Genomic DNA, 26,615 nt, shown 5'->3' with positions numbered 1-26,615 from the left:
TTTGCATTCCTCACTAAAACATCATGATGTGAGCGTTCCTTGCTGGCTATCACTTCTAAGTCTGTACAAGCATGCGAGGACGGCAGGCTTCACCTTCTGCTTCTCACTGAAAACAACACAGAGATCATACATCCTTAACAAAGGCCATTTCCAGCAGACAATAAATGTCTACAATGGCCTCTCTGTCATACTTGTGTCATGACTTCCAACTGTGAAACGTACCCCGGAGTCTTTCCCCTACATGGCAGGCGTGACCGCAGTGTCTGGTCCTCTGACTACATTCTTTTGGATTTTCTCATCCTTCCCCACTGGCATGCTCTGCTGGACAGCAGCCATTTCTGCAGGTTCCTCCCCTGCCTCCTTACCTGCCTTTCCCCCACTACTGCCAGCACACAGACAAGGCAGGCAAGCTGCTAAAGAACACAGAAAGAAGAGGGGAAGGCTAGGGCAAGGGCTGCGAGAAAAGCCTTGTGCAGCCAAGATGACAGACAGGCGTTGCCAGGAGGGAGCCGGCCTTGCAGGAAAGGCTCAGTTCAGCCAAAAAGCACCGAGAGCAAGTTCCACAGCTCAGACCGGGGAGCCGGAACATGTCAACAGATTGGCTTTGCTAAACCCAAGAGCTGTAGACCTTCGGGTGCCTTAGAGGAGATTTCCGTGCACATTCAAACCCCAGTTTTCAAGGGTGGGCTTTGAAAAGTTTGACTTCTCTTGGGACCAGAACGAGGCTGGGCGGACTGGAGAGATGATTTCCCACTCATCCAAGACGTCTTAAAAGGCTTCCAGCCACAGAGGAGACGCTCTTTCAGGTCCCTTCTAAGAACACTGATTTTAAGAGGAAGTAGAGAGCCCGGTGTGGACAGCTGCTAAGTTTTTCTAATCAGCCAGCCAAGCCCAGGCTGGGGAGCAGCGAGGGTGCTTAAAGCCACGCCAGTGTGTCCCAGGGCGCCCTGCAGGGGCCATCACCGCACAGCTCCCCCGCCTGCAGCCTTCCTGCTCTGCACAGCTGTGCTCACTTGGTGCGACTCGGTGGGTGGGGGGCACCCATGGGTGAGGGACACCCCATCTTCCCTGGAAGAGCCTGTGCTCCTTGCTCCCTCAGGCAGAGACAGCTGAAGGGGAGGGTTTGAAAGGTCTTCCGCAGAAGTAGGGACTCGGTCCGCTGGACTGTCCTACACTGTGTGGCCAGGGAGCCCAGCCCAGCCAACCCGAGGCCCCCAGAGCCTGCTCCGCTGACATGAGTTCCTCAAATTGAACTGGGGAAAGAAGGAGAAGCAGCTCCTTCCCAGGTTCACCCTACCTCAGACACCCAGGAAATGGTCCCAGCTGGGTGGGGCCCCTCGGGGGCACTGGAGGGGAGAGTGTATGCAGACAGGAAAAGTGAGCCACCATAACTGGAAACAGGCGGCTAGAATTTCTATGCGGGCTTCCCTCGTAGCTCAGTTGGCAAAGAATCCGCCTGCAATGCAGGAGACCTGGGTTTGATCCCTGGGTCGGGAAGATCCCCTGGAGAAGGAAATGGCAACCCACTCCAGTGTTCTTGCCTGGAGAATCCCATGGACAGAGGAACCTGGAGGGTTACAGTCTATGGGGTCGCAAGATTTGGACACGACTTAGCGACTAAACCAACCAACCAACCAGAATTTCTGTGTTTTCTGGGCTTTTGCCCAGATGCCTCTGAATTCTAAGGATCCATATCCAAGGAAGACTGAAGCCAGGGCTTGTCCTAGACAATCTGGTGAAGCAAATAAGGTTTGGATTTGACCTCAGCCTGTTCGCTATTCCCTGGGCTTCCCAGGTGGCGCTAGTGGTTAAGAACCTGCTTGCCAAGGCATGATGGGTTCGATTCCTGGGTCAGGGAGATCCCCTAGAGAAGGGAATGGCAACCCTGGACAGAGGAGCCTGGCGGGCCACAGTTCACGGAGTCGAAAGAGCTGGACACGGCTGAGCGACTAACACTTTCACTTGTTTGTGGCTCCAATGATACCATCCACCCCCAGCTACTTGAGAGCAGCAGCTGGGTCTTATTTGTGAATGCCACCTAGAGCAGGGCCGGGCATGTCGTAGGTCTTAACATTTTCCTCCTTATTTTATAATCAAAGCTTCTCCCAGAAAAAGATAAGGTTAGCTCATTCACATTGAGGTATACATGAATAACAACAGCTTAAGGCATTATTTGTATTAAGGGCATTTTAAAAGAGGAAAAAGGAAAAATGAAGTGGAGGCGGGCCTGCTCTATCATAAAGCGAGTTGTGGTTGAGAAGTGGAATAATGAGGGAATGTGCGTGCATGCGTGCGTGAAGCACCTTGTATAAGCACCTGCCTCCCCTCCACCCCCAGCCCCCCTGCCACCCAGCTGGTCGGCATTCCACAGAGCTGCGTGTCTTTGATTTGGATTTCCTGCGTTAATTCTCCTGTTTTCCTTTGCAGGGTTCTACGTGCAGGAGATGGCTGACGAGAGCACAGCCAAGCTCTACTCGGGGCTGCTGGGGGTGGGGGATGAGATCCTTGAGGTGAACGGGGCCAAGGTTGCAGGGCTGGGCTTGGCTCACGTGAGGGAGCTCCTGGCCCATGCGGAGAGCTTGTCAATCCGGGTGCTGAGGCAGAGGCCTGTCCCACGGTGACGCAGAGGGGCCTTGGCCCTCACTGTCACCCCCCACCCCGTTGGAAACCCCGAACCGCCCCCGGGGGTGGCTGGGAATGTGCTTCACAAAGCTGCTTTGTCTACTGAAAATGAACGTGGTGGCTTGCAGCCCCCTGGGCCAGGTCGGGCTTCTGTGACTGACCATCCTTGCAGAGGGAAGGAGCCTGCTTGTGTTTTGCTTAAGGATGTTAATTTATGCAGAAGCAGGGAAGGGAATGGGTCTCCGGCCCTGACCAGGCCTGAGGTGGGGTCACCGTCTTCTGGCACCTTTGTTGGCAGCAGGAGGAGAGAGATTCAGTGGGTCCTTTGGTTGGTCCCTAAGCATCATCGCCTTACCCCCAGGTCCCATCCCACACGGTCGGGGGCTCCCCCAGCTCCTCTCACTCCAGAGCCAAAGAAAGTACTTGGCCATATTGGCCTTGAGCCTGCTTTTTTCAGTCTCATTTCTCCCAGCTCCCATCTGACGCCTTTGCTCTTTTTCCAAAAATGGACCAAGTGTCCAGGAGTCACAGCCTTATAGCCGTGGACCATATATCCCAAACCAAAAATTGGCAACATGTGTCTGGTGTGAGAACATCTGAGAGATGTTATCTGGTAGTCAGAATATTAAGGATTTCTGGGAAATCTTTTTGATATATGAGGTTGAAGGAACAAAATGAAATCGAGACCAACTTTAGGGAAGTGCAGCTGTGGCCAGTGGGACTGGCCAGACCAGCCCTGCCCCACACCGCCCTGACCTCTGCTCCCACCCAGAGTGAGGCTGGTGCCAGGCTGTCCTCAGCCACAAGCTCTCAGCCCAGACTCCCTGGGGGCAGCTGTGGGTGGGTCGCTGGCAGGGAGACAGCAGGGCACTCGGGCAGGGGGAGGGGCCATCCCGCCTGGCACTTCCACTGCCCAAAGTGTTGGGACTCTCTGGAAGTAGTCTTAAATTATTAAAAAGCAAAGCTGAAATGTCTCCCACTCTTGAGTCGCTAAATTTTGGGCTGAATGTTCACTTGACCTTCACTAGCCTGGCAGGGGCCTGGGGGGAAGGGGGAGGGAGGACACAGGCATGGCAGTGGGGACAGGACAGGGGGGGGGAGCGGGGGAGGCCTCTGGGGTTGGGGTGATGCCAGGGTTGAGGCGGAAGCCTCCAGAGGTTGTTCTTTGGCTGGAAGAGGAGCGCTGGGCAAGGTGCCTTTAGGAGCAGGAGACAGACCGGAGCTAAGGGTCCTCAGATGGGATCAGTGGGGGTGGGCAGCCCAGGGCTGCTGGGGGCAGGCTGTGGTGAAAACACTGCAGAATCAGGTTACGGTGTGTGTGGCTGCAGCTCTTAGCAGGCACAGTTGCTGAAGGAGACTTGTGGCCTGAGAGAAAGATGACAGGCAGTGGGGGTGGGGGGGAGGGGGCGGAGAGGTCAGGCAGTCGTGTGTGTGTGTGTGTGTGTGTGTGTGTGTGTGTGTGTGTGTGGTGAGTGTGTGTGTGTGGTGAGTGAGCTCTCCCAGGAGACATGTGGCCTGAGAGAAAGATGACGGGCAGTTGGGGGGGAGGTCAGGCCAGTGTGTGTGTGTGTGTGTGTGTGTGTGTTGTGTGGTGCTGTGTGTGTGTGGTGAGTTGTGTGTGATGTGGGAGTGAGCTCTCCCAGGAGAATGTGGCTGAAAGAAAGATTGACAGGCAGTTGGGGGGAGGTCAGGCAGTCGTGTGTGTGTGTGTAGGGTGAGTTGGTGTGTGTGGTGGAGAGCTCTCCCAGGAGACATGTTGGGCCGAGAGAAAGATTGACGGGCAGTTTGGGGGGGTTCAGGCAGTCGGTGTGTGTGTGTGTGTGTGTGTGTGTGTGTGTGGTGAGTGAGCTCTCCCAGGAGACATGTGGCCTGAGAGAAAGATGACGGGCAGCTGGGGGGGAGGTCAGGCAGTCTGTGTGTGTGTGTGTGTGTGTGAGGCAGTCTGTGTGTGTGTGTGTGTGTGTGTGTGTGTGTGGTGAGTGTGTGTGTGTCGGGGGGTGAGTGTTCTCCTCTCCCAGGGCCTTAGCAGCAGCAGCCAGTTAAAACCCCTCTTTACTTCCCTGGAGGCCAGCGGGGAAGGACAGCTCCCAGAGCCCCCAGCACGGCAGGCTGGGGAGGCTGCGCCGGCCTGGGGTCAGGGTGACGGGGTTGAGCAGCGGGATCAGTGGAACAACTACTTGGGTCTTCCAGGTATGAACAGGGCGCTGGGATAACTCAGACACCAGCCCAGGGCCCCCACAGCATAGAAATGGCCCCAAAACAGGAACTACAGGAGTGGGGAAACTCTGGCATCTCCTGCACCCCAACATGTGGCCTTGTGTTCATAAGACTTTGAGGAAATTTCATGTTGAAAGATACTTCTAGAGGCAAAAAGGCCCGCTGTTTTCTCTGTCTAGTGAGGATAACCAAGATAACATGCCTCTTCAGCCGCAGCTGGGAAGTGGGTGCTTGGGCTGGGACTGGGTAGGGGAAGGTTTCTAAGGAGCCCTGAGCAGCTACATCTGTTAGATCCCAGGTGCGGGATCAGGCTTCTAACACATCTTATTTCATCCTTAAACTAGTCCTGCCAGGGATGTCCCATTTATTGTCTTCTTTTACACAGATGGAGAACCAAGTTCAGCAGTGATGACAGGCCGTTCAGACCTAGTACTCTGACTGGGGGCCCACTCTTCCTACTGCAGCCCCCTCCCCCTGTCCCCCATGCCAAAAAAGGCTGGATGGAAGGAGGAGGGAGGGAGGTGCTATGGGTTGTGGTGTGAAGGAGACCTGCTTTACTGTAATTCCACGGAGGCCGAGGCTGCTCCCTCCTGGAGTAAAGTGATGCTGGGCCCCGACTTGTGTGGGTAGGAGGGGGCTTTGGATTCTCCAGCTTCCTCTGTGACCTTCCCCTTCTGCTCTGCCTGGGGAACTGCTGACCTGGAAAGCTAGGTCCAGCCCTGCGGCATCCACACCTCCCACAGGGCCATCAGAACCTTCTTACTGAGAAAGTGTTAGTCTTAGTTGCTCAGACATGTCTGACTCTTTGCGACCCTATGGACTGTAGCCCGCCTACATTCCTCTGTGCATGGAATTCTCCAGGCAAGAATACTGGAGTGGGTAGCCATTCCTTTCTGCAGGGGATCCTCCCAAACCAGGGATTGAACTCGGGTCTCCTAAATTGCAGGCAGATTCTTTACCAGCTGAACCACTAGGGAAGCCCTTGTGTTAACTAGGAGCCAGGCCATGGGAGATGCAGGAGCTCAGATGAGAAAGATAGCCTCCACCTTACCTGGCCAGAGGCTAGGGGAAGACTCAAGCATCACCACCTGGCCTGAAAGTGCAGAGAGGAGGCACCCGGTTCGCCCTAGGGAAGAGAGGCTGACAGTGATCTGAGATTAGCTGAGGGAGGCCTGCTTAAGAAGGGGGAAGAAAGGCTCTTAGGCAGGGTTTTGTAAAAAAGAGGAGGAACTCGGAGGAACTCCCAGGAAGGTAAGGGAAAGGATGTTCAGACACAGAAAATAAGCAGCTTGTTCAAAAGTATGGATTTCTCCTGAATCTGCCCTCTATCCCTCCAGTGGCTGTGTAAGCTGTGTGTCCAGACGTCTCTTCGTATAGGTAGGCACCTGACTCTGCAACCGCACGGAACAAAAAATGGCCCCGACTTTGGCTTCAGGCGTGTCACTATCCTTAGGACAGCCAGGAGCCTGTTCCGGTGGGATGGCAATCTCGGAGCCCCCAGCCAAAGCCGCGGGCGTTGAGCTGGTCTGGCAGGTTTGTGGAGGAAGGACGCCTATTTGGGCTTTTTATTTTAGGGTCGCCTTTTCTCAATACTGGAGGGGCGCCTGGGAAGTGAGAGTGCGTCTCCTCGGCAGAGCGCCGCTGGGTGTCTCCGGCTTGGGGTCCCCGGCTTGGGGCCCGAGGTCTGTCGAGGGCACCCACCAAGGCCCACCCCACTGCCCCAAGGCTACTTTGTTCCAGATGGTGGTGGTGGTTTAGTCGCTAAGTCATGTCCGACTCTTGCGACCCCATGGACTGTAGCCCTCCAGGCTCCTCTGTCCATGGGATTCTCCAGGCAAGAATACTGGAGTGGGCTGCCAGTTCCTTCATCCAGAGGACCGTCCCGACCCAGGAATCGAACCGGCGTCTCCTGCATTGCAGGCAGATTCTTTACAGACTGGGCTATACAGGCTCCACCGGCAAGTCCGGTCGGCCCTCCCCGCCCCCTCGGCGGCCCCGGTCGCGCCAGCAGGAGGACGGGGTCGGCTGCTCTCCCGGCCGCCTGCGTCGGCCAGCGCGTCTCGGCGCCGCCCGGTCCTCGCCTCCGTGGGGCCGGGGATGGGCCCGGGCGCTGTCTTCTCGGGGAGGTCCAGCAGGTCGGGGCGCGCTTAGACCGCGGGAGGGCTGGAGCCTGGAGTCTGACGGGGCTGGGGTCTTGGGGGTTTTACACGCCCCGCAGCCCGCACAGCCGGGACCCCGCTCGGCTTGGCGCCCACTTTATCCTCGAGGAGTGCACCTTTGGGGGCGGGAGAGGGGGGAAGAGGGCAGCCTGGGGAGCTGCCCGGAGACCGCTCCCGGCCTTGGCGGCGCTGCAGGGGGACGAGCTGGAGCCGAGGCGGGGGTGAGGGGGAGCGAGGTGACGCCGGGCGGCATGCATGTCGGGGCGCGGGCATGGGGACCCGGTGCGTGCAGTGCCCCGAGCACTCTCACATGGAGGAACCGCCGGCCCCAGTCGAATTTTGGAAACCAGGGTGGACCTGGGAATCCAGGGATGTGCATTCACTGTGCCGTCCCCCACCCTGCTCCTCAAATACCCCAGAGCTCTGCTGGGGACAGGAAGGTCACAATCCTGGAGGGACTACTCATCTCCGAGTTACAAATTAGGAGTCCGAGACTCAGAGGTTAAATTACTTATCCAAGGTCACACAGCAAGTAATTAACAGAGGTAGGATTTGAACCCGGCCCTCTGCAACCCCCAGCCTGCGTCTGCCCTTCCAGCGATCCTATGGGGCTCACCTCTGGAGGCCTCCGAGCCACCCTCCCACCCCGCCAGCCCCCCACCCCCAACCCCTGAAGCCTGTGATCAGCTCTCCAGGCCCAGCTCTGCAATGACCTTCACTATAGCAGGCCTGGGCGGCTTGGCTTCGGTTCTCCTTCAGGGAAATGGAGCTGGTGCTCCCACCTCCTGGCTGGGGGAATGGAGCAGGGCAGGCAAATCATTTTACAGAACAGTGTTTCTGAACTGCAAGCACAACTACTAGTGGGTCACAAAATATTTTAAAGAATGACCAGCATTAAAAAATAAAGAACAGTGCTTCACACAAGGCAAGGTTAGGTTTTGTATGGAAAATGCTCCTTTAAGACGTGTGTGTCCCAGAGTTGTAATCTGAAGCGTGTTCTGCTCTGAGGGTGGCATAGAACCATCTTTGGGGCTAAGGCTGGGAGGCTGGCCCCTCCATTCTGCCCTCAGGGCCCAGCGCTGCCCAACTTAGGAGCTGCTGAATCCTGGCCTGAGGGCTGGTGTGAATGCACCCGGCTCCTGGGGGCAAGAGGCGTCCTTGCTCCTACATCCCTGTCACCTTGAGGAGGCCTGCACCCAGGGTGGGGCACTGTGACGGGACAGGGCTTCCTGGTCCTCCAAGCTGGCCACTGGCAGTGGGATTCCCACAAGGGCAGTTTTTGGCTTGAGCTTCAAACTTCAGTTGCTGGTTTCTTGGTTCCACTGCATCCCAACTCCACACACTCACTCATCCACCCATTTATCTTATCTGTGTGTCTTTGTTGGGGCAGTCTCCCCCATGTCCACCCGTGGACCCCAGACAACCTTCAAATATGTTAGACGTGTCCACCCACAGAAGCATTCCATGACACTGATGCCGAAAACTTGTGCACCAGAGCGGAATCTGGAGACAGAATTTTGGGTGACGTAGAAAAGAATGCTGCAGTCCAGGGGGTCACAAAGAGTCAGACACAATTGAGCGACTGAACTGAACTGAGAAAAGAATAGCTTTATTGCTTTGCCAAGCAATGGGAGACACAGCAGGCTTCTTCCTTTGAAAACTGTGTGTGCCACCCTGGAAGGATCTGGTGTGGAGTTTTATGTAATGGTTCAAGGGTGGGATTGCTGATAAGACTAGGGTGTGCCCAGGGCCTGCACTCCTTTAATCTGGTCCCAGGTAGTCTTAGGATGAGCTGCTCTGGTCCCTTCAATCTGGCCTCAGGTGGTCTTCTCTGGAATGAAGAATGCTAACATCTTTCATTTGTTAGGAGTTTTAGTCAAAGATGGGCTTCCCTGGTCACTCAGTCATCCACCTGCAGTGCAGGAGACCCAGGGTCGATCCCTGGGTCAAGAAGATCCCCCAGAGAAGGAAATGGCTACCCACTCCAGTATTCTTGCCTGGAAAATTGGAAGGACAAAGGAGCCTGGCAAGCAACAGTCCATGGGATCACAGACTTGGACATGACTGAGCGACTAACACACTTAGTCAAAGATACTGTTATGTGTATCCCTTGAGAAGGAACCAGGACCCTGCTGCAAGACTGCACAACTGTTTGTTGACTGTTCCTCCTTGTGTCTCTCTTCCATTTCTTCCCTGATTAGCAGCTATTCGAATCTGCCCTTTGGAACTCAGGGAAGGGCATGGAGGCTGGAGTCTATTCCCTACGAACAAGAAAAGGGGGACAGAAAGGCTTCCATGTCCAGGAGCCCCACTGGGTCCTGCTCAGTTTCAACTCTTACATGCTGACTATGGCCCCCTCTGCTGAACTCCTGTAGAATCTCATCTCAAGGGCTCTTCCTTGCGGTTCTTTCCCCATAGAACTGCTTATTTATCCTCCACCAAAGTTACCTGGCAACAACCAGAATTCCCTGGCTCATCTGCCCATTTCCCACCCCAGGCTGTCACCTGATCCCCTTCCTTCCCTCCCTCTCCATCATCCTCTCTGAAGTTTCCCTTTCTCCTAGACAGCCAGAGCACCTGCTTGAAAATGGCAACAGCCTTCCTTGGCAGGCAGGTCTGCCCAGCTCTCTCAGGCTGGGGTTTGGCCAGGTCGCAGTGCTGGGCGCCAAGGAAAGGGCTGCGGCAATTGGCTCTGACACTCTGCCCACAGAGCCAGGCCTTAACAGCTGTCCTGCCAGGCCTGGAGGGTATCCGGGCTCTCCGGTGGATGCCCAGCTGCCTGCTGGGCCTGCCTTTGTCTTGTCCTTCTGCAATCTGGACTCGGGCCCCGACTCACAGTGTGAAGCTGCTCTTAGGGGTCTGGCCCGATGCCGGGCACTGGGGAGAGGCCTGCCCTGTCCTTGGGATGCCCGTATCCCCAGGGTGAAAGCAGTTACAGCTGTGTGGAGAGACAAACCAGTGTGCCAAGGGCTACAGTGGTAGCCCCTGGCAGGTGGCCCCTCTGCACCTGGTGAGCAGAAAGGTTTCCCAGGAGAGGCAGTCCCAGCTTCCCTTCCAGCTCAATGTTGTCTCAGGAACAAGGAACGCTGGCAGCCACGGGGGATCACAGTGACCTTTGGATGCCACAGCTTTCTCATCCTGTGCTCCTCAGACTGTCTCCAGACTTTTCTGAGTTTATATAATGAGCTTGGCTCACTTATTGTTTTACACATTTCCAGCCAAAGGAACAAAAGCTCCAGAATGTTTTATCAGCAAGGCTGACCTGCCCGAGGTCCTTGACCAGATTTCTTGAACTCTATAGTAGGCTTATAGGGTTTGAGTTATGGTCAAGTTCAAGGTGGCTGGCGTCCATCATTACCATCTTCGGCACTTCTAGTTCAATGCTCTCACCTGCTGCTTGCTTGTACTGCAGGTTATGAGCCTTCTTCCTCTCCTCAGTTTGACCTGCTGTTTCTCTGGTTAGAACAATGGCTTGGTGAGAGAAACATCTGCTCACCACCCCTGAAACCTAAATAGTGACTGCTCAGAAAGGCTGCATCATCCGTCAGAACTTGGTTCCCATTCTATCACGCACTGGTTGTCATCTTGGGGAAGATTCTTAATTGCTCCATGCCACAGTTTTCAGACATTAAAATGGGCCTCAACAGTATTTCCCTCATGGGGTTGTGAGAACAAACAGACCCAGTCCCTAAGGCCTTGGTCAAAGACCTGCTGGCATACCAGATTATCATCAAATATTGGCCCAAAGTATTAGCTACTAATGAGATAAAAAACTTTGGAAATTTGCTGTCCTGGAAGAGTTGCTGATCCTTCCTGAAGGCTGCCCAATCCTGTGAGCTTTTGTGAATGGAGACAAAGCCATTTAATGGTGCACATCAGGGTGGACAGAGACTGGGAGGGAGGAAGCAGCCCTGCAGAGGTCAGAGAGGCTGGCTTTGGGAGTCCACATCCAAGTCCAGGGTGACTTCTGGAGCCCATCACTCCCTCCCCTGAGGGGTGCTGGTGGGGATGTTTGCGCTCAGGCTCTGCCTGTACCAAACAGGAGCCACTGCTGCATTCTGGCTGGCAGCACCTTGTGTGGGGGGTGGAGGGGAACCCTATTCCCAGACAATTGACACCCTGGACATTCCAAGGATGGGGGCACACATTTGAAATGTGTCTTCTTTGACAGTGAAAACAGCGTGGTGGCACAGATGGGTCTTGCCTTCCTGTGGGTTCCATTTGCCTCTAGTGTTCCCTTTTAACATTCCCAGTGTGAGTTTTGTGTAAGACTTGCAGCCAGTGGGACCTTTGGAACAACAGCAGAGCTGGGAGTAGCGTCAAGGTGCTGGGGGAAGAGGACCTCTTAGCTATGGGGATGTACATCTCCCCTTGGTCCACGCCATGGGGTCCATATTGTCCCCTGAGGGGTGGGGAGGTGATCGGCTTTTATCAGGAGATACGTAGAACCATTTCCTCCTCCTGAAATAGTTACTGTAACTCTCAATAAGCACTCACTCCTCTAGTGAGGCTGTGAGTATGGCGACTCACCTCTGCCCCTTCTAGTTATCAGGTCAGGGGGTCATCAGGCTGAGGACTCGGGAAGCACTGCTGGGCCAATTTCCGAGCGAGGTGAGGGGGACAAAGTACACAGCTCTGCCCCTCACCAGCTGTGGATGGACCTTGGGAGACTACTCGTGTCTCGGTTTCCTTACGTGCAGATTTGCGGTAAGACTAAATGAGGAAACTTCTCCAGTTCACATAGGCATTTCCAGTACTAGATGCGTTAACAGAATGTACTAGAACAGTGCCTGGCACATACATAGAACGTGCTCAACCTGAGCAAGGACGATGATGGCAAAAGAAGTGAAGACCCCTGTCCTTAAGGAGCTCACATAGCCCGACCTTGTCCCACAGAGCTCAAGGCAAGCTCTTCTACCAACTGGCGTGGGCAACATTCTTGTATGCCAACACTTCAGTGAAGAGCAAGTCAGGGACTTGATTCCTTTGTGTTCTAGTCTCTCTGACCCCCAGGTGCTTCATCCCAACTGAAACTGTGCTGTATGATATTGTGAATGCATAGTATGACTGTCTGGGGGTTTAAGAATTCATATATATATAAAAAAAAAGAATTCATATATAACTTACTCAGCCAGAGAAAACAATTTAGAACTCACATCTCACACCAGCCACACACTTTTCCCACCCCAGACATATGCACATGTCCATGTTTATTAGTGCGAGCAGGAGGAGGGGAGGCAGCTGGTGTTTCGGTCTGAAAAGAACTAAAAATAAAAACCAAATCAAAAACCAGGACAAAGTTCATGGTCTCTCCATTTCTCTTTAATACTGAACAGTATTCTTTGTACAGTTGTAACATGATTTCAAGAGTAGAAGTAAGAAACATTACTGATAAACTTCTGGGTGTAAAAATATCACTTTTAAGGATGGCTAGTGGAGGCTTTTTTAAACATAAGTATTTTTCAAAAGTTTTCAAGTTTATAGTGTCATCAAATTTTAATGTCAGGCTTACAATCAAGGCCATGAAGCTGTTTTATTTTACAACAGGGGTGGTTTACTGTAGCCTAAATTCCACAATGCAGGAGCAGTGGTTCTCAAACTTGGGCGGGCATCAGAATCCCCTGGAGGGCTTGTTAAACAGCCCACTGGCCCCATCCCAGTCTGTGAGTCGGCGGGTCTGGGGTGGGGCCCTAGAACCTGCATTTCGAGCAAGTCCCCAGCGGGTGCGGCCGCCACTGGTCCCACTCCACACTTGCCGAGCCACTGCGTAGAGGAAGCAAGACCTACCTACAGCAAGGCTGGAACTGCTGGCCCCAGGGCACTGACACTGTTCTCCTGGGGTGCCGGAGCTGGGGCGGAAGCACCATCTGGAAATCACCACGGCCTTTGCATTTCTAATCACTGATCTCACTTCTTTCATTTGTACCTTCTAGCTAATTAAAAATAAAATGCTCTAAGGTTATTTATCCTTGGAAAAAAAAAAACAATGGTTTAGTCCTGCTGAGCATTGCCACGTATTACACTTTTAATTACACTAATTTCTGATTACAAGTGAGCCAGTGAAAGCATATTTCCACTTACAAAACCCGAATTCATCATCATTTACAGCTTGCTTGCTTTGGCCCTCTCCTGGTTTCCAGGCCGCCCCCCACCCTGGGCGTTCTCCCAGCCCGGGTCAGTCAGGACGTCATCACATGGTGCTCACAAGCAGTTCCAATGCCTTATTAATGGGACACCTGCCTGGCCTCCCCTCACCCCGCACAGACAACAGGGTACATTCACACTGTTTTCCTGAGGATTAGGATGGCTGCCTGTCCCGGAACCGACTAGCTGTGGGGGTCACAATTCCCATTCAGTAACCCAGTCTCAGCGAAAACCTACTTTCTGCAGAGCAGGAAAAGAACCTCCCTGAACTTGGCCCCACCCCCGGGGCTGCCAGAAAGCTGGGCTGGAGCAGGGTGCTGGGCTGCTGCCAGGGAACAAGCCCAAGAGCTCTGGTCTGTGGACAACGAAGCTGGGTGGTCTTGTTTCTAATACCCCCCTGGAAAATCAAGTGGCTTCCAGGTTGGATAACTCGTAACTTTTAAGAAAAAAAGAAAAAAGGCAAAATACATTTTCTCACAAAGGGTCAGGACCATGAAATGTTCACGTGAAGCCCAAGCAGCAGGGCAGGCGCCTGGACGCTAAGCCCAGCTCCTCTCTGCACGGCCTCGGGGAAGGGCATTTCTGGACACAGGTCACATGCGAAGGAAAACAGCACCAACACGTTAGCGTGTGTCAGGGGGAAGCCAAGTTCTCGTCACCTCCCCAGGTGTCTGTCCTAGTAAAGAGACGGTCATATCACCTAACAAAGCACTTCCAACCCACGGACATCGCAGCGACACAGCCAGAGCGCCACTGTAACATTCAGAGCCTCGTGCTCATCCAAAAGCAAAAGATGTCACGTGGCTGAGCTCAGCAGGGAGCACAGGTCACTACGAGCCTCCGTCCTGTCACTGAGCTCGGCTTGTCCCTGAGAGCGGGTGGGCTCCCTGGGGCCAAGCCTGGACTGCAGCCCACCCAGTGACTCCCGTCTGCTCAGGGAGCTGAAAGGGTGTCAGCTCTGAAAACAAGAGGACTGAGCTAAGTGACCCTAAGTCCTTCCGAGTCTGCTGTTAAGGGTGCTAACACCCCAGAGGTCGGCGAGCATGGAGCTCTGGCCTCCAGGTTCACAGCAGGGCTGTTCTGGTCTCTGAGGGCTGTTCTCTCGACTCAGAACTCTCCTGGGTTTCTGGACCCGACAGCAGACAGCGGTCAGCAGTCTCCCTGTGAGCGTTACCAGGCAGACCAAAGGAGCTCCTTGGTTTCAGCACAGACTGGGAGCTGGGTACGGGTAACCAAACGGGGCAGAAAGGCTAATTCCCCCCCCACCAGGGAGCTCCCCCCTGCCCCACAGACAGAGGCTGGGAGCGGGAGGCCGCAGGGTCCTACCCTGGGCCCCGTTCTTGTGCCCTGGGCTCGGGCACGGGGCTGCTGGACTGTGGGGCTGCGGGCCCATTGGCTTCACCTTCTCTCTGCACTTGATAGACAAAGAACAGTCTTCAAAAAAATTTTTTTTCTTAAAAAACCTGGAAGGGGGAGAAATGCCAGTGAGAGGAAGACAGAGAGGGCGCACTGGCAGTACTGTGTCCCATATTTTAGAACTTGAGCTTTCTAGACGGTCCGAATTTTGTTTACAAATTTGTCCTGTGTACCAGTTAACACCACATGGTCCAAATTCCAGCGTGGAAAAGCAAATTGTATTTATCAGTTGGTTTTAGATCTTCGGATGCTATGAATTCTCGAGAAAGGTGGTAATGGTCTCACTTGACAGCCAGGGAAATAACCAAAAGAAAAATCTTGGCTCCGCCACCTTCACTTACAGAAGGTAAAACACTTCACAGAGACAGATTTCTGCTGGAGTTAAGACTGCATTTCTCTTCGCAGCCCTTAATCTCACGAGGTGAGAAGGACTGAAGTTGCCAAGTTGTTGGCTACCAGACCCATCAGTCTGTCTTACTCTGGCTAAAAGCAGAGAATAATGGGCAAGTTACCAAGCTTCTCCCCCGGCTCTGGCGTGAACAGCCTCATGTAACACACATGCTGTGACATCCAATTGCCACGCGGTAGAGGCACACAGAGTGTGTTTGTGATTTTTCACAGTTCACACAAAGACAAGATCAAAAACCAGGACTAAAAGCTAAAGGTGTTTTGGGTTTCCCAGCTGGATTCCTGCTCTGGCAAATTCTTTCAGTGGTTCATTCCCCCATTCTACCCACCCTGCCCAACCAATTGATCAGTAAAATGTTCTCCCAATAAACAGAAGTTGAGCTCTTTCTGTTATCCATTGTATCCTGCCAGCTTTTTTAGCAATGACGAGTACAGATGAAGTACATGCTGAGGAGGGGAAAGGCCCCATGGCTACAGGAAGTGCCTTTAAGCCTCATGGGGGTATCGTGGGCATCTGCTCCACCCCCCATTCCACCACTGAGGGTCAGTGGATCACAGCAGGGAACTCATAGCATTAGGTCACTGATGAGGAAACATTTATCCTTAGAAATGAATCTAAGCCCCTGGCAAGCTCTGTCTCCAAGTCTGGAATTTCACTGGGGAGCCTTCAAATGAACACTGGTCTGCAGTGACTGCCCAGTCCTGACATACAACAGCCAGGGTCAGACCCAGGATCAGGTCACCTGGGGCTGTGTGGCTCCGACAAACACATTAAAAGGTGGCCTATCAGAGAACAGCTCCTTCAAGGCCGGAGACAGGGAAAATGCTGCACTGCCTGGATTTTAAGTAAACTTTCTAAATAGATTCCTCTTCAGTCTGGTTTGCAATAGCCACAGTTTAGCAAACACCTTAAATGAGCAAGTTTGCCAACTCTCAGTATCCCCAGTTAGTAGTTAAGTTTCGGCATCACAAAATTTGGTCCCTGAAGCCTGGGGAGAAGCTTACTAATGACCAGCGTGTTCCCGACAGGCCCTGCAGACATAATGTCAGTTTCGAAGGACACCATCAATCTGGTAACACCCGGAGAACAGCATGGCATTTAAACAGGGCACTCAAGAAGCCGGCTGCTTTGTGTAACGTGGAAGGTGGGGATCATAGGACGGAGGCTGGGTCCACATGGATGTTTAACAAAGACATTTTAAGGACCAGCTCTGTCTTCAGCTTGCAGGAGACTACTTTAACAAGCTCAAAACTTGGAGAAGTAATCTAGTACCCCACATCTGAAGCCATTTGTAAAAATCACTTTTTTCCCTAATTTGAAAAGAAGTAACTTACATATCAAGTAGAGTGGAGTGTAAACGTGGATGTCAACCACCCTTTTAATTTTATAAACCTGCTTTCAGCTTTTCATCCACAGGCAGATTTCCTGACCTACCACAATCCTAAACATGAGAAAATACCCTTCTTTAAAAAAATTGTTATAAGAATTTATTCCAAAGTGCAATTCAAGGGTTAGCTGGGCAAGTACATCACTGCAAATCACACACACGAAAAAGGGAAACGAGAAGCTCGACACAAACAAGATACAAAGAAAGAAAGGGGAGAAAAGTTAGTGTGCTGAGGAATGGACCCCGAAAGATGAAGAGACGGGAGTTGAAGCCAGAATTCTTCCCAGATGTTGCTTCCTAAGTGCAGAGGGAGATGGTGAGGAGGGACCGGCAGCCGCCACCGCCACACACTGGCTCCAGGCTCAGCTGCTACTTCAATCCTAGGTTTTCATCAGGGAAGTTACAAAAATATCCTATATACACATGTACACTGGAGGCATTTTAAAAGTCACCAGAAGCTTGGAGTGTATAGTGTCTCAGCAGGGTCAGCAACTAAAACCCAATGAAAGCATCTGTCATTTAAATCCGGAGGAGTTCAGTTATTTGAATGGATGATAAACCGCATCGTCTTAGATTACCTACCCATCCTTACAATTATAGGGTAAGAAAAATCTTGTCCAGAACTAGCCTTTTTTGACATGGTTTCTGATAAATGTCATTAACGTACTGACCACTGCCAGCCCTCAAGGCGGAGTGCTGCCGGAATAAAATAACTGCTGGGGATGCCACCCTGGGACCTCAGGCCACTCACGTGAGCCACTGAGCCGCTCATTTCAGGGTCCCCCTGGGAATGCAAGTTGCCCCTCTGGGGAGGTGGCTGTAGGACAGTGGAATGAATCCAGCAAGGGCCTGACCCCGGCGACCTCACCCGCCCTCCACGGCTGTGCCCTGCTGCCTCGCGCTCCCTTTGATTCAAGCCACAAGTTGCCAGCAGCCCCAAAGCCCAGTGCTTTTCATTCTTTTCCACTGGTTATTCCTACCACAAAAAACAGTGCCTAGAGAAGCACTTTCACCCTAGCACTTACCCCTGAAAAACCAATCACTGCATCTTCTATCACAAAGTACTTCTGAGCTCTCTGTCCCCACTAACCACCAGCTCTCAGGAGTGCGACAGCGCTGCCTGGACAGGATGCGAGACCTATCCAGGCACCCACACCTGCTGTGGGTGTTTCTGCAGTAGCCAGCGCGAGCAGTCTGATGGGCGAAGGGTCTGAATGGGAGAAAAGAGCTGCCAAAGACGGATGGAATGAGCATCAGCCAACGGGAGCCGAGTCTGCGAAGTTTCCTGGATTCCTCGAAGGCCCTCCGGGGGAAGCGAGGTCCGGGGCGGGAGCAAAGCAGGGCCAGCTGTCCTCGGAATGGGAGCCGGGGAGCCAGGAGCGCATAGTCGTCGACTTCCTCTGCCCACCGGCCCTCCCCACGCTGGGCTGGAGGCGCTGTCTCCGCGGTGGGGTCACAGAGAGAAAAGTCAGCTCAGGCTGTGCTTCCAGGAGAGGGCCGCAAAGAGCCCGCCATGCGCTGCTTCTCCCTCTGCCCCCGGGTGTGTGTGCAGCAGGAAGCGAGCCAGGGCCCCGCCGTCACAGCACTAAGAAGAGGATCAGCACCACGAGCAGGACCACGGAGAGGACCGCGATGGCGCACCACTGGCGCCGATCTGGAAGGCAGGACACGGGGGTCAGCTCTCCCAGGGCCCTACACTCCCCAGGACACAGTTACAGGACAGGTAAGGCAACACCTGCGTACAGAATGGGCAAATGGTGGCAAAGAGACGCCCCAATCTGCCCGGGCCTGGCACTTGGCTGCTGCTGTTCCTGGCCTGCCCGTACCCCAAAAGCCAGCCTCAAAGAAGTACTGGCTTTGTGTCTCAGTCTCTTAAGATCGACGGGCTGCAGCTTTCTGCGGGTGGTTATCACATCCCTGGAAAAGGTGTTGGCATTGGTGTTACGGGTCAAAGCTCATCTGCTTTAATCTCCCACCAAAGTCACATCATTTAACTAAACAATAATCATGGTCTTTTCTCAAGAAGCACAACGGGAGAACAGAAAGGAGATGAAAGCTGCTGGTGGTCACTTTAGGAAACAAAAAGCTGAAAAAGCAAGCTGTAGTGATCATGCGTGTGTGATAGGCTTCACACCATCCTGGGCAAGAAAGATCACTTAACCACATTAAAGTAACTGACATGAACATCTCTGTAAATCAAAGTGGAATGTCTTTTCTGAAGCTTTCTGCCCTACTCACAATTTAGAACATGCGCAGGAAACAAAGTGGTCAGAGCCCATCTAAATGACCCCAGAGCAAGGAGGCCCCGAGGGATGGACTAGAGAAGGGCCCCCACAGGCTCTGGTCCACAGTCCTTGCTGAGTGCCCCCAACTCACAGGGCTGCCGTGAGGACCACGCACACTCTGCGGGCCCACACTTGGCACAGGATGCTGTCGTCCTTGGGATGCGCCCTTTGCTTGGGCAGATGTGGGAAGAGCGAGCCGGCTCCCCACAGAGGACCCCTGCCACTCTGCACAAAAGGTCAAGCTGAGAGTAAAGCCTGTGACACTGGGGCTCAGCTGCTACAAGTGAGAGTTCTGTTTAAGTAAAAAGGTGCATCTACCAATTCAAAAGTTTATTTGAAAGATTTTAGCACAACACTGCTATATTGAGAATCACATTGTAAAAAGGTCTGAATCTAGTAAAATAGAGCATGAACTTTGCACAAAGCAATGCTAAGTCCATAAAACACATAAGTAAAATAAATGTTGCAGACAGCACAGTCTTAGAACCAGTCAACAGAACTGCTACCAACCAACAGTAAGTAAAGCAAGAACCTTTCCAATGTGTCACTGTGCTCTCCATCACACAGGCTAGAAAACTTAGCAAGTGGGATTAGGGTCAAGACCTCAGGTCCACCTGTTCCTTTCTGAGACAGGGCTAGTCCAACGGGCGTGGGGAGGTAGAATCTGCCTTTTCTAGATAACAGTACTCACCTGTTTAACTATCACTTCAACGGTCCAGAAAACTCAAATATCTAGCCTTCTTTCATCTCCTTAAAAATGTTTACAATAACTTAAAAATCCTCATTAAAATAATTAATCTATGTTCTTCCAGGATGATACAGTCAAGGTAAATACCTCCTAGCTGCCTTGCCCAAGGCATCCTGCCATCTTAGACCTGAACTTCCAACAGTGAAGCAGCTTCCTTCCCATCAGCCTCTACCCAGCCCTCCTCCCACCTCCAATCACTTTCTCTTCTGCAACTGCACTGAACAGGGGTTTTCATCAAAGAGAACACAAGCCAGCACAATCCAGGAATGTGCTTTTAAATCCACTTTTCTTTGAAGTGGTAAGTTGCTTCTATGAAGCGTGAACTGGGTGACCCCAGGGAGCTGTCACCCTAGCGGACTTCTCCCCAGAAGGGGTGGGTACTAACCACAAGGGTTTTTGTGACCCCAAGTGAATGGTCCTAACCAGCCTTTTTGCAAGCTCAGACCTGTCTCAGAAAGTCAGGTGGCGGGGGGTGGGGGGTGGTGGTGTGCAGAACCCCAGAGGGGACTCTACAGGATTTTCCTGGTCTCAACAGTCTCCTCCCCTAAAGAGAAAAGATGAACAACAGAATTTTGGAAAGTGAGGGGGAGAAAACCTGGGTATCCACTCAAAAGAACATACTTCTTTTGTGTAGGAGAATGACAAGACCAGTGTCTCTCTCCCGTCATTCAAAAAAGTAAGTATGGCACCCTGGCAGATTTCTGCCCAGGAAAGCAGCCAGTCATGGGGAGGGCAGGGGTCTCGCCTCTGCAGGCCTGTGAATGTGGGCATTCACTAACTGCCTAATCAAACTCCAGTGTGTCCTGCTACTCTTTCTTTATATGTAGGCTTGACTGAAAAGCAGTGAACTTTCCCAAAAGTTACGAAGAACAGAGACAAACACCAAGCTGCCCCATCATCAAATTGAAGCCAGCACAGCCATGTAGGAGGCCCCAAGCAGCGGCTCTCTTCGGGGAGCAGAGATTACAATGAACACCACAGGCAAGCTGTCCAAACCCAGGGGCCTTTCAGGGTAAACGCTCTGTTTCTTGGCTCTCTTTCTTGAGGTATGACAGGACATACCTCAAGTTCTTACTTGCTCCCCAAACTTTTTTTGGGGGAAAAAAAGTAGAAGACTGCATGAGTAGACTTCAGTGCTATTTATACACATGAAGCGGCTTATCACAATGCAAGTACTTTTCTAAATTATTCATTCCCAGAATGCTGGAGACAAGGACACAGTGCATCTTTGTTACACTGTTCTTCTCCAAACAAAACCGGTGCTGAAGTAGCTACTTGACTTTGAGACTAATATATATACACTAGTGAAAGATCTGGTTGAAACTGGTTATATAATACTTCAGTAACAAGTTTTTTTTTTTTTAAGGAGAAAAAAAGAGGAGGAGAGGAGTGGAAGAAGAGAGAACAGAGGTAAGTGGGATGAGGACTTCACAAAACTCCCCCTAGATGTGTGGAAGAGGAAGTGAGCTGGGGCCTGCCGCAGGCAATGAAGAGCCTGCTAGAAGCATGAAGATATTTGCCCCTAGAGAGAAGAAGGAAACCAGCTGGGCTAGGAGCTTCCCTTTGTCTTAAATGTAATAGGTCCTTGGTCCCCCAGGGCCATCTTCTGCCTGTCTTACCTTTTTTTTCAAACACTTACTATGTACTGATACATGAGAGACACTGTTAAACATCTGTATACTAATTATTATTTCATTTCATTCTCACGATGACCTTGAGAGGTAGGCATCATCCTATTTTTTTAATATATAAAAGAAAGAGAGCCCAAGAGAAGTCTTATGTAACCTGACTATGAGTTAAACAGCTGAAAAGCAAATATACACTTGTATTTAAATTTTGCCTCAAAAGGCAAGAGTGGACTGTTAAGACTCTGTCATGTAGATGTAATAAGAGGAAATCAACTGAAGAAAGGTGTCAAGACACAGGGGATGCTCTGATGGGGGAGGAGGTGCTCTGGTTCAAGAACACTTAGGTGACCTTGAAGGATGTCTCAGTTCCTCCCTTCACCCAGAGACTCCCACCAAATAGAGAAAAAAAAGATACTCTATTTTCTCTGATCTAAAAAATGTTATTTATCTTAGAGAAGATAGGTTGTAGTAACAAAAAACAGTCACTGAAACACATCTTCCTACACAGTAACTAATTTGAAAAAAGTTAACTTCTTCATCCCCTGCCTGGTACAAATTTGCCGGAATAGTTTACTACAGATTCAAATAAAAACAGTTTAAATGAGATCTGCAAAGCCATCTTCTGAAATGTAGAGGTTTTTCTTTCAATGAAAAGTCAGTCCAGGAGAAACAATTAGTAACTTAATTAAAATCAATTCCCTCTTTTGGCAAGGAAATAGGAAAAAAGGAAAATGAAGGATTTTGTTAAGTGCAAAGAAAGTTACTCCACCAGAAGAAATGTCAGCGCCAGCCTCGCATGGCAGGGACCACGAAGGCTCTTCCCAGGCGAAGGCCGCAAGCCAGAGACCAGGCCTGCGTGTGCTAGCCTTCCATCTCCTGACCCCGAAGTCTGACAAAAATGTGCCAGAGGAAAGGGATATGAACAAGCGTACCTGTGAGACATCCCCTAGACTGTGTCTCTAGAATTAAATAAGAATTCTGGAGCTTAAAAGCACATACATACCACTGGTCATATGCGATACTTTTGCAAGTTTCTTCATCACATTGTCCAGTCGAGACTGAGTGCTCTCCAACTCATGAGAGAAATCATCCAGCATACTAGAAAGACAAGCACACAAGAGGAGGTTGCTCGGCACAGCTCCAGATCCAGTGGCCATGGAGTTAAATTACTGGGATCCGGGCCTCAGTCGTAGCAATCACCAAACAGACAACACTGGGATTCAAACCCCCCCAATCTTTAATTCTTGGGACAAGATCTGTTTTTGATTTTGGAATTTTGGAAATTTGAAAAAGTAATTAAGTTACATACACTGTGTATTAGCCAACATCCCCAGCAGAGTCTGGGGCTGTCATCAAACACCCAATTTAATATTTTTGCAAAGAAAACTATGAGGAGTCATGGCTGCAGTCAGTTCAGGTCAGGTTCCTCTGTAACATGAGCTTGCTGTGAAATTTTTGAGAGCTTTCTAGATTGCAGAACTGCAGCCAAGGTCAATGGGGACCTGAACACAACACAATAATACAAACTCGGCTGCGATGCAGTGTAGCAGAAAGAAGGCTGTGTGAATCAGACAAGCAGGCTCTGCCACTTGCTACTTTGGACAAGGGACCCTGTTTCCTTATCTGTAAAAGCAGGCGATCCTATCAACAGGGTTCCCATAAAAGTGAAAGTGTTTGTTGCTCAGGCAGGTCTGACTATTTGGGACCCTGTGGACTGTAGCTCCCCAGGCTCCTCTGGCCATGGAGTTCTCCAGGCAAGAATACTGGAGTGGGTTGCCATTCCCTTCTCCAGGGGATCTTCCCACCTCAGGGATCAAACCCTGGTCTCCTGCATTGCAGGCAGACTCTTTACTGCCTGAGCCACCAGGGAAGCCCCGCACAAAGCACTTTACTTTGTGTGAGTTAAGAAATGCATTTTGATCAAATCATCTTCTGCTTTAAGTCATCCCGTGCTTTACCATAAAGCTGGGCAGCCTCAGGACTGAGTTCCGTGCGCCTCGTCTACACACAGAGAGAACCAGTTTCCTGAGGCTCACAATGCTTGCTGCCCAAGGTGTGGCTAGGAAAGAAAACACCACAATACTCATACCAACAGTGTTTACTTCATAAATTACTAAGCATTCCAGACTATTCAACTTTGGATTAATATATGATTATCCTGAGGCTAGAATATGACATACTAATTAGTAACCAGAGGGCTTATTAACAAGGCTTTATTCATTCCTCTGGCAGCACCAAGGGCAGCGAGCACTCCTGGTTTTGGTCTGGGCCCACGAGGCACCTGAGAGCCCTGCAGGATTCAGGCAACCAACTCCTCATTAAGTCAATCATTAAATAACCTCCATGCTGGCAACTAAACAAACAAGCCTTTGTCCCTTACCTGAATTTTCAAATTAAAACATTTTTTAGCTCATTTTAGATTCTGGTAGCATCTTGGCACTGCAGCTGGCAGACCTATCCACACCGGGCAAATGCTGACAAACAAGAGCTGCCTCTGTGTGCTGTGTAAGACCTTTCTTACTCAAGACAAAAACTGGTAAGTCAGCCAACCTCCAGTCCAAGGACACTCGTTAACCACCTACTAACCAAGTTTCTTAGGTGGCTCAGTGGTAAAGAACCTGCCTACCAATGTAGGAGACGCAGGTTCAATCCCTGATCCAGGAAGATCCCCCTGGAGAAGGAATGGCGATCCCCTCCAGGATTCTTGCCTGGGAAATGCCATGGACAGAGGAGCCTGGTGGGCTGCAGCTCTTGGGGTCAAAAGAGAGTTAAGAGATGACTTAGTGACTAAAGGACAACAAAATTAAAAAACCAGGTTTCGAGCCTACCTCTGTGCTGTCCAAGAGAAATACAGTGTGAGTCACATGTGCCACGTAATAGTTTTCAGTAGCCACATTTAAAAAAGGGGAGTGGAAATTAATTTTAATAACCTGTTTTATTTAGCCCAATATACCTAAAAAAAACGATCATTTCAACATGCAATTTTCCATTTTTTTCACACTAAGGCCTTCAGAACTTGGTGTGCATTTCTTAGTTTAGACTGGCCACATTTCATGTACTCAATGGCCATGTGGGGGCTGCTGGCTATTGTATTGAACATCACAGGTCTTAGTGCAAGACCTACTTTTTCCTTTTCATTTACCTATTTGTATTAGTTATACACATACATAGTTTGTAGAGCTAAATAGTCCTTTTATAAAAAACCACAGTTGTCCCCCATTCCCGAGGGCCACCGCTTTCAGCCCCTCCACTATTCTCTGGGTGCATTCTCCAGTTTTCTAAGCTACATACTGGCAGCTCAGTGTCCAGATCCCACTGACTCTGCACCGTGAAAGCCTAGGGCTTAGCCCCCTCCCACTCCATTCCCCACCTCTGCATCCTTTCCACTTCTCTTCCCCTTCTTTCCTTCCAACAGAACTGTGTCCTGGTTGGATAAGGTCGACATCCAGGGTTCCCACTGTCATGAGTGACAGCTCTTCCCAGCTGGCGGTCCGGGGCCTGCATCACACCGCTCTGGGCTCTCCCCTCTGCTCACTGAGAACCCCGTTTTCTCAGATCTGTTGAGTCAGGCACCATTCATCCTTTTGCTTTCCAAGAGCTAAAATGTTAAGGTCACTGTTTCTTATTCCAAGCTCTCTGTCCCCATAGATTTTATGCCATTAAATACAAAAAAAAAAAACCAAACAACCCTGTTACTGTTCTAGTGGACTTCAGAGTAGGAACGGAGATAAAGAGGTTGTGTTCAGTTCACCATCTTTATCTGTAAGTCTGCCAGGCTCTATCATCTACCCAACCAATGTAACTGCTCAAATAATTAGTTCTTTCCCATCCGCATAGTGAATTTTAGGGTAAGAATGCATTTTAGACAAATTAAACTGCATGCCTAGGTTCCTGTTCTGCTACCTTCCTACGTGGTCTCCCTGCTTCCAGTCTTTTCCACTGTGGTTCACCATCGAAACCACAGATAGACGGGCCTCCCAAACATAAACCTGATCATAGCATTACTAACACAACCCTCCCTGGGGTTGTGTTTCCCACTGCCCTTTGAATGACTGGTCCTAACTCCTTACCGTGGCTTCTGGGGCCTTCCCTGATCTGTGCTCTGCCTCCCTGACTTGACTTCTGTAACCTCCCTCTCAACCCCCATTGCTCGAGACACACTAAACCTCTCTGTTGTGTGCACAAATCACCTCTAAATCGTTACAAGGACTCTTCCTTCCAGTAGATCCTCCCCTCACCCCTTCCTCCCACCCCACCTAGAACTTTCTACTGGTTCTTCAGTCCCAGTTAAACCTCTCTTCTCTTCTCAGGGATTTTACACTGAGTCAGGTCTCCAGTTCAGGCTGTTAGGGCCCTCAAGGCACCACACACTCCCCCCACCAGCAGCTCTCCACTTCTGTTACCACTTCACGGACTTGCATCATTTCTATAATATCTGTTCCACCCAGTGAAAAGTAAACTCTTGATGGCAGAGACCCTGTCTATTCTCCTGGCTGCTCTGTGGATACCCTGGGGCCTCCCAGGAGAACAAGATGCCCATTTTGAATTTGTAATAAATGAATCCATAAGGTCGAACACAAAATCAAGGTAGGAGAGTTTCTGAAATATCCTACTAGATTTGTTTTTCCCCAGAAAAAATATTTTGTGAAATGGTAAAGGTAGCATTTTAAGAGTTTTGTTTTTGGTGTCATACTTCAGGAGTGCAAACGGAGACTGTTCTTAAGGAAAAACAAATCCAGATATGTTTTCTTGTGCTTTTTTCTAGGAGAAGACTTTTTCATTGTAGAGAAGATTTTTTTATTAGTTGGAATTAAACTTGCACTTTTCCCCCCATAAAATCAAAATTTAAGACACAGAGCAAAAAGTTCCAATTAATACAGCAGGAAAGGCATGTAATGATGAAGTTAAGTTAGCCCATGTCCTATCCTCTTTGGGGCAAAAATCTCCATGGATTTTACACAGCCCTGACAGTTTCACACTCCTATTCGTAACAACACTTGAAGTCAACTGTTTAGAGGAATCTGCACCTCTTTTGCAGATGTTTAAAAATATTAATAACTTTGCCTAAACCTTTCTGAATATTGTATCTGACAGATTTGCCTTTTTTGGAGAGGCTAGTCTGTAAATAGAGTAAAGATGCAGCTAGAAACAAAACAGCTTTTGGCTGTAATAGCCATGTAACCGGCAGGCTCTTTAGGGGTCTCCTAAGACAGCTCCTCCCTTCACCTCTCTGTGGCGAGAGGGGCATCCCGGTACTCACACGGCCTGCTCCTCCAGCTCCCCTCCGATGCGCTGGGACATGTTCTTCAGCACTCCGATGCTGCCAGAGACCAGCTCCAACTGCTCATCCTGCTGTTCCACGATCAGCTGGTGCCAGAGAAATGGGAAATAAGCAATTAAAATCCATCTTACCTGGTTCCAAGCCCAGCACTCGAGCAGCTGCTAGCTTCTTTGCCAACTCGGGACAATTCACATTCAGAAGCAAAGCCCAGAAATCAAAGGACCAGACCGTCCGCCTCAGAGAACACGCTGCTCAAAGGGCTGGGCTGTCAAGCTACTGATATCCCCTGCTGATCCAACTTGTGAAACAGTCAGCGGGG

The 26,615-nt window shown here is 50.8% G+C and overlaps 2 protein-coding genes and 1 long non-coding RNA gene across 3 annotated transcripts in view; 2 read left to right on the top strand and 1 right to left on the bottom strand.

Moving 5' to 3' along the window:
* The window catches only part of KIAA1614 (KIAA1614 ortholog), a 42,981-nt gene extending 39,385 nt beyond the window's left edge, over positions 1-3,596 (top strand). The window contains 1 exon segment of the mRNA XM_043485671.1: positions 2,428-3,596. Within this exon segment, the coding sequence (XP_043341606.1) occupies positions 2,428-2,621 (194 nt within the window). The 3' untranslated portion in view covers positions 2,622-3,596.
* Positions 3,597-12,302: 8,706 nt separating this feature from the next.
* The window catches only part of STX6 (syntaxin 6), a 47,030-nt gene continuing 32,717 nt past the window's right edge, over positions 12,303-26,615 (bottom strand). The window contains exons 6-8 of the mRNA XM_043485055.1: positions 26,276-26,382; positions 22,019-22,113; positions 12,303-18,008 (exon numbers count right to left, since the gene is read on the bottom strand). Of these exons, the coding sequence (XP_043340990.1) occupies positions 17,932-18,008; positions 22,019-22,113; positions 26,276-26,382 (279 nt within the window). The 3' untranslated portion in view covers positions 12,303-17,931. The remainder of the gene's footprint in view (positions 18,009-22,018; positions 22,114-26,275; positions 26,383-26,615) is intronic.
* Positions 19,544-20,318, top strand: LOC122451920. Its single transcript, XR_006272539.1, has 3 exons — positions 19,544-19,685; positions 20,022-20,063; positions 20,215-20,318. It is a non-coding gene; the product is annotated as an uncharacterized LOC122451920 (long non-coding RNA).

This window comes from Cervus canadensis, chromosome 13 (assembly GCF_019320065.1).
Source record: "Cervus canadensis isolate Bull #8, Minnesota chromosome 13, ASM1932006v1, whole genome shotgun sequence".
NCBI classification, from domain to species: Eukaryota; Metazoa; Chordata; class Mammalia; order Artiodactyla; family Cervidae; genus Cervus; species Cervus canadensis.
Note: the sequence above shows the minus strand (reverse complement) of the source record. Positions and strands in the feature narration are given on the sequence as shown.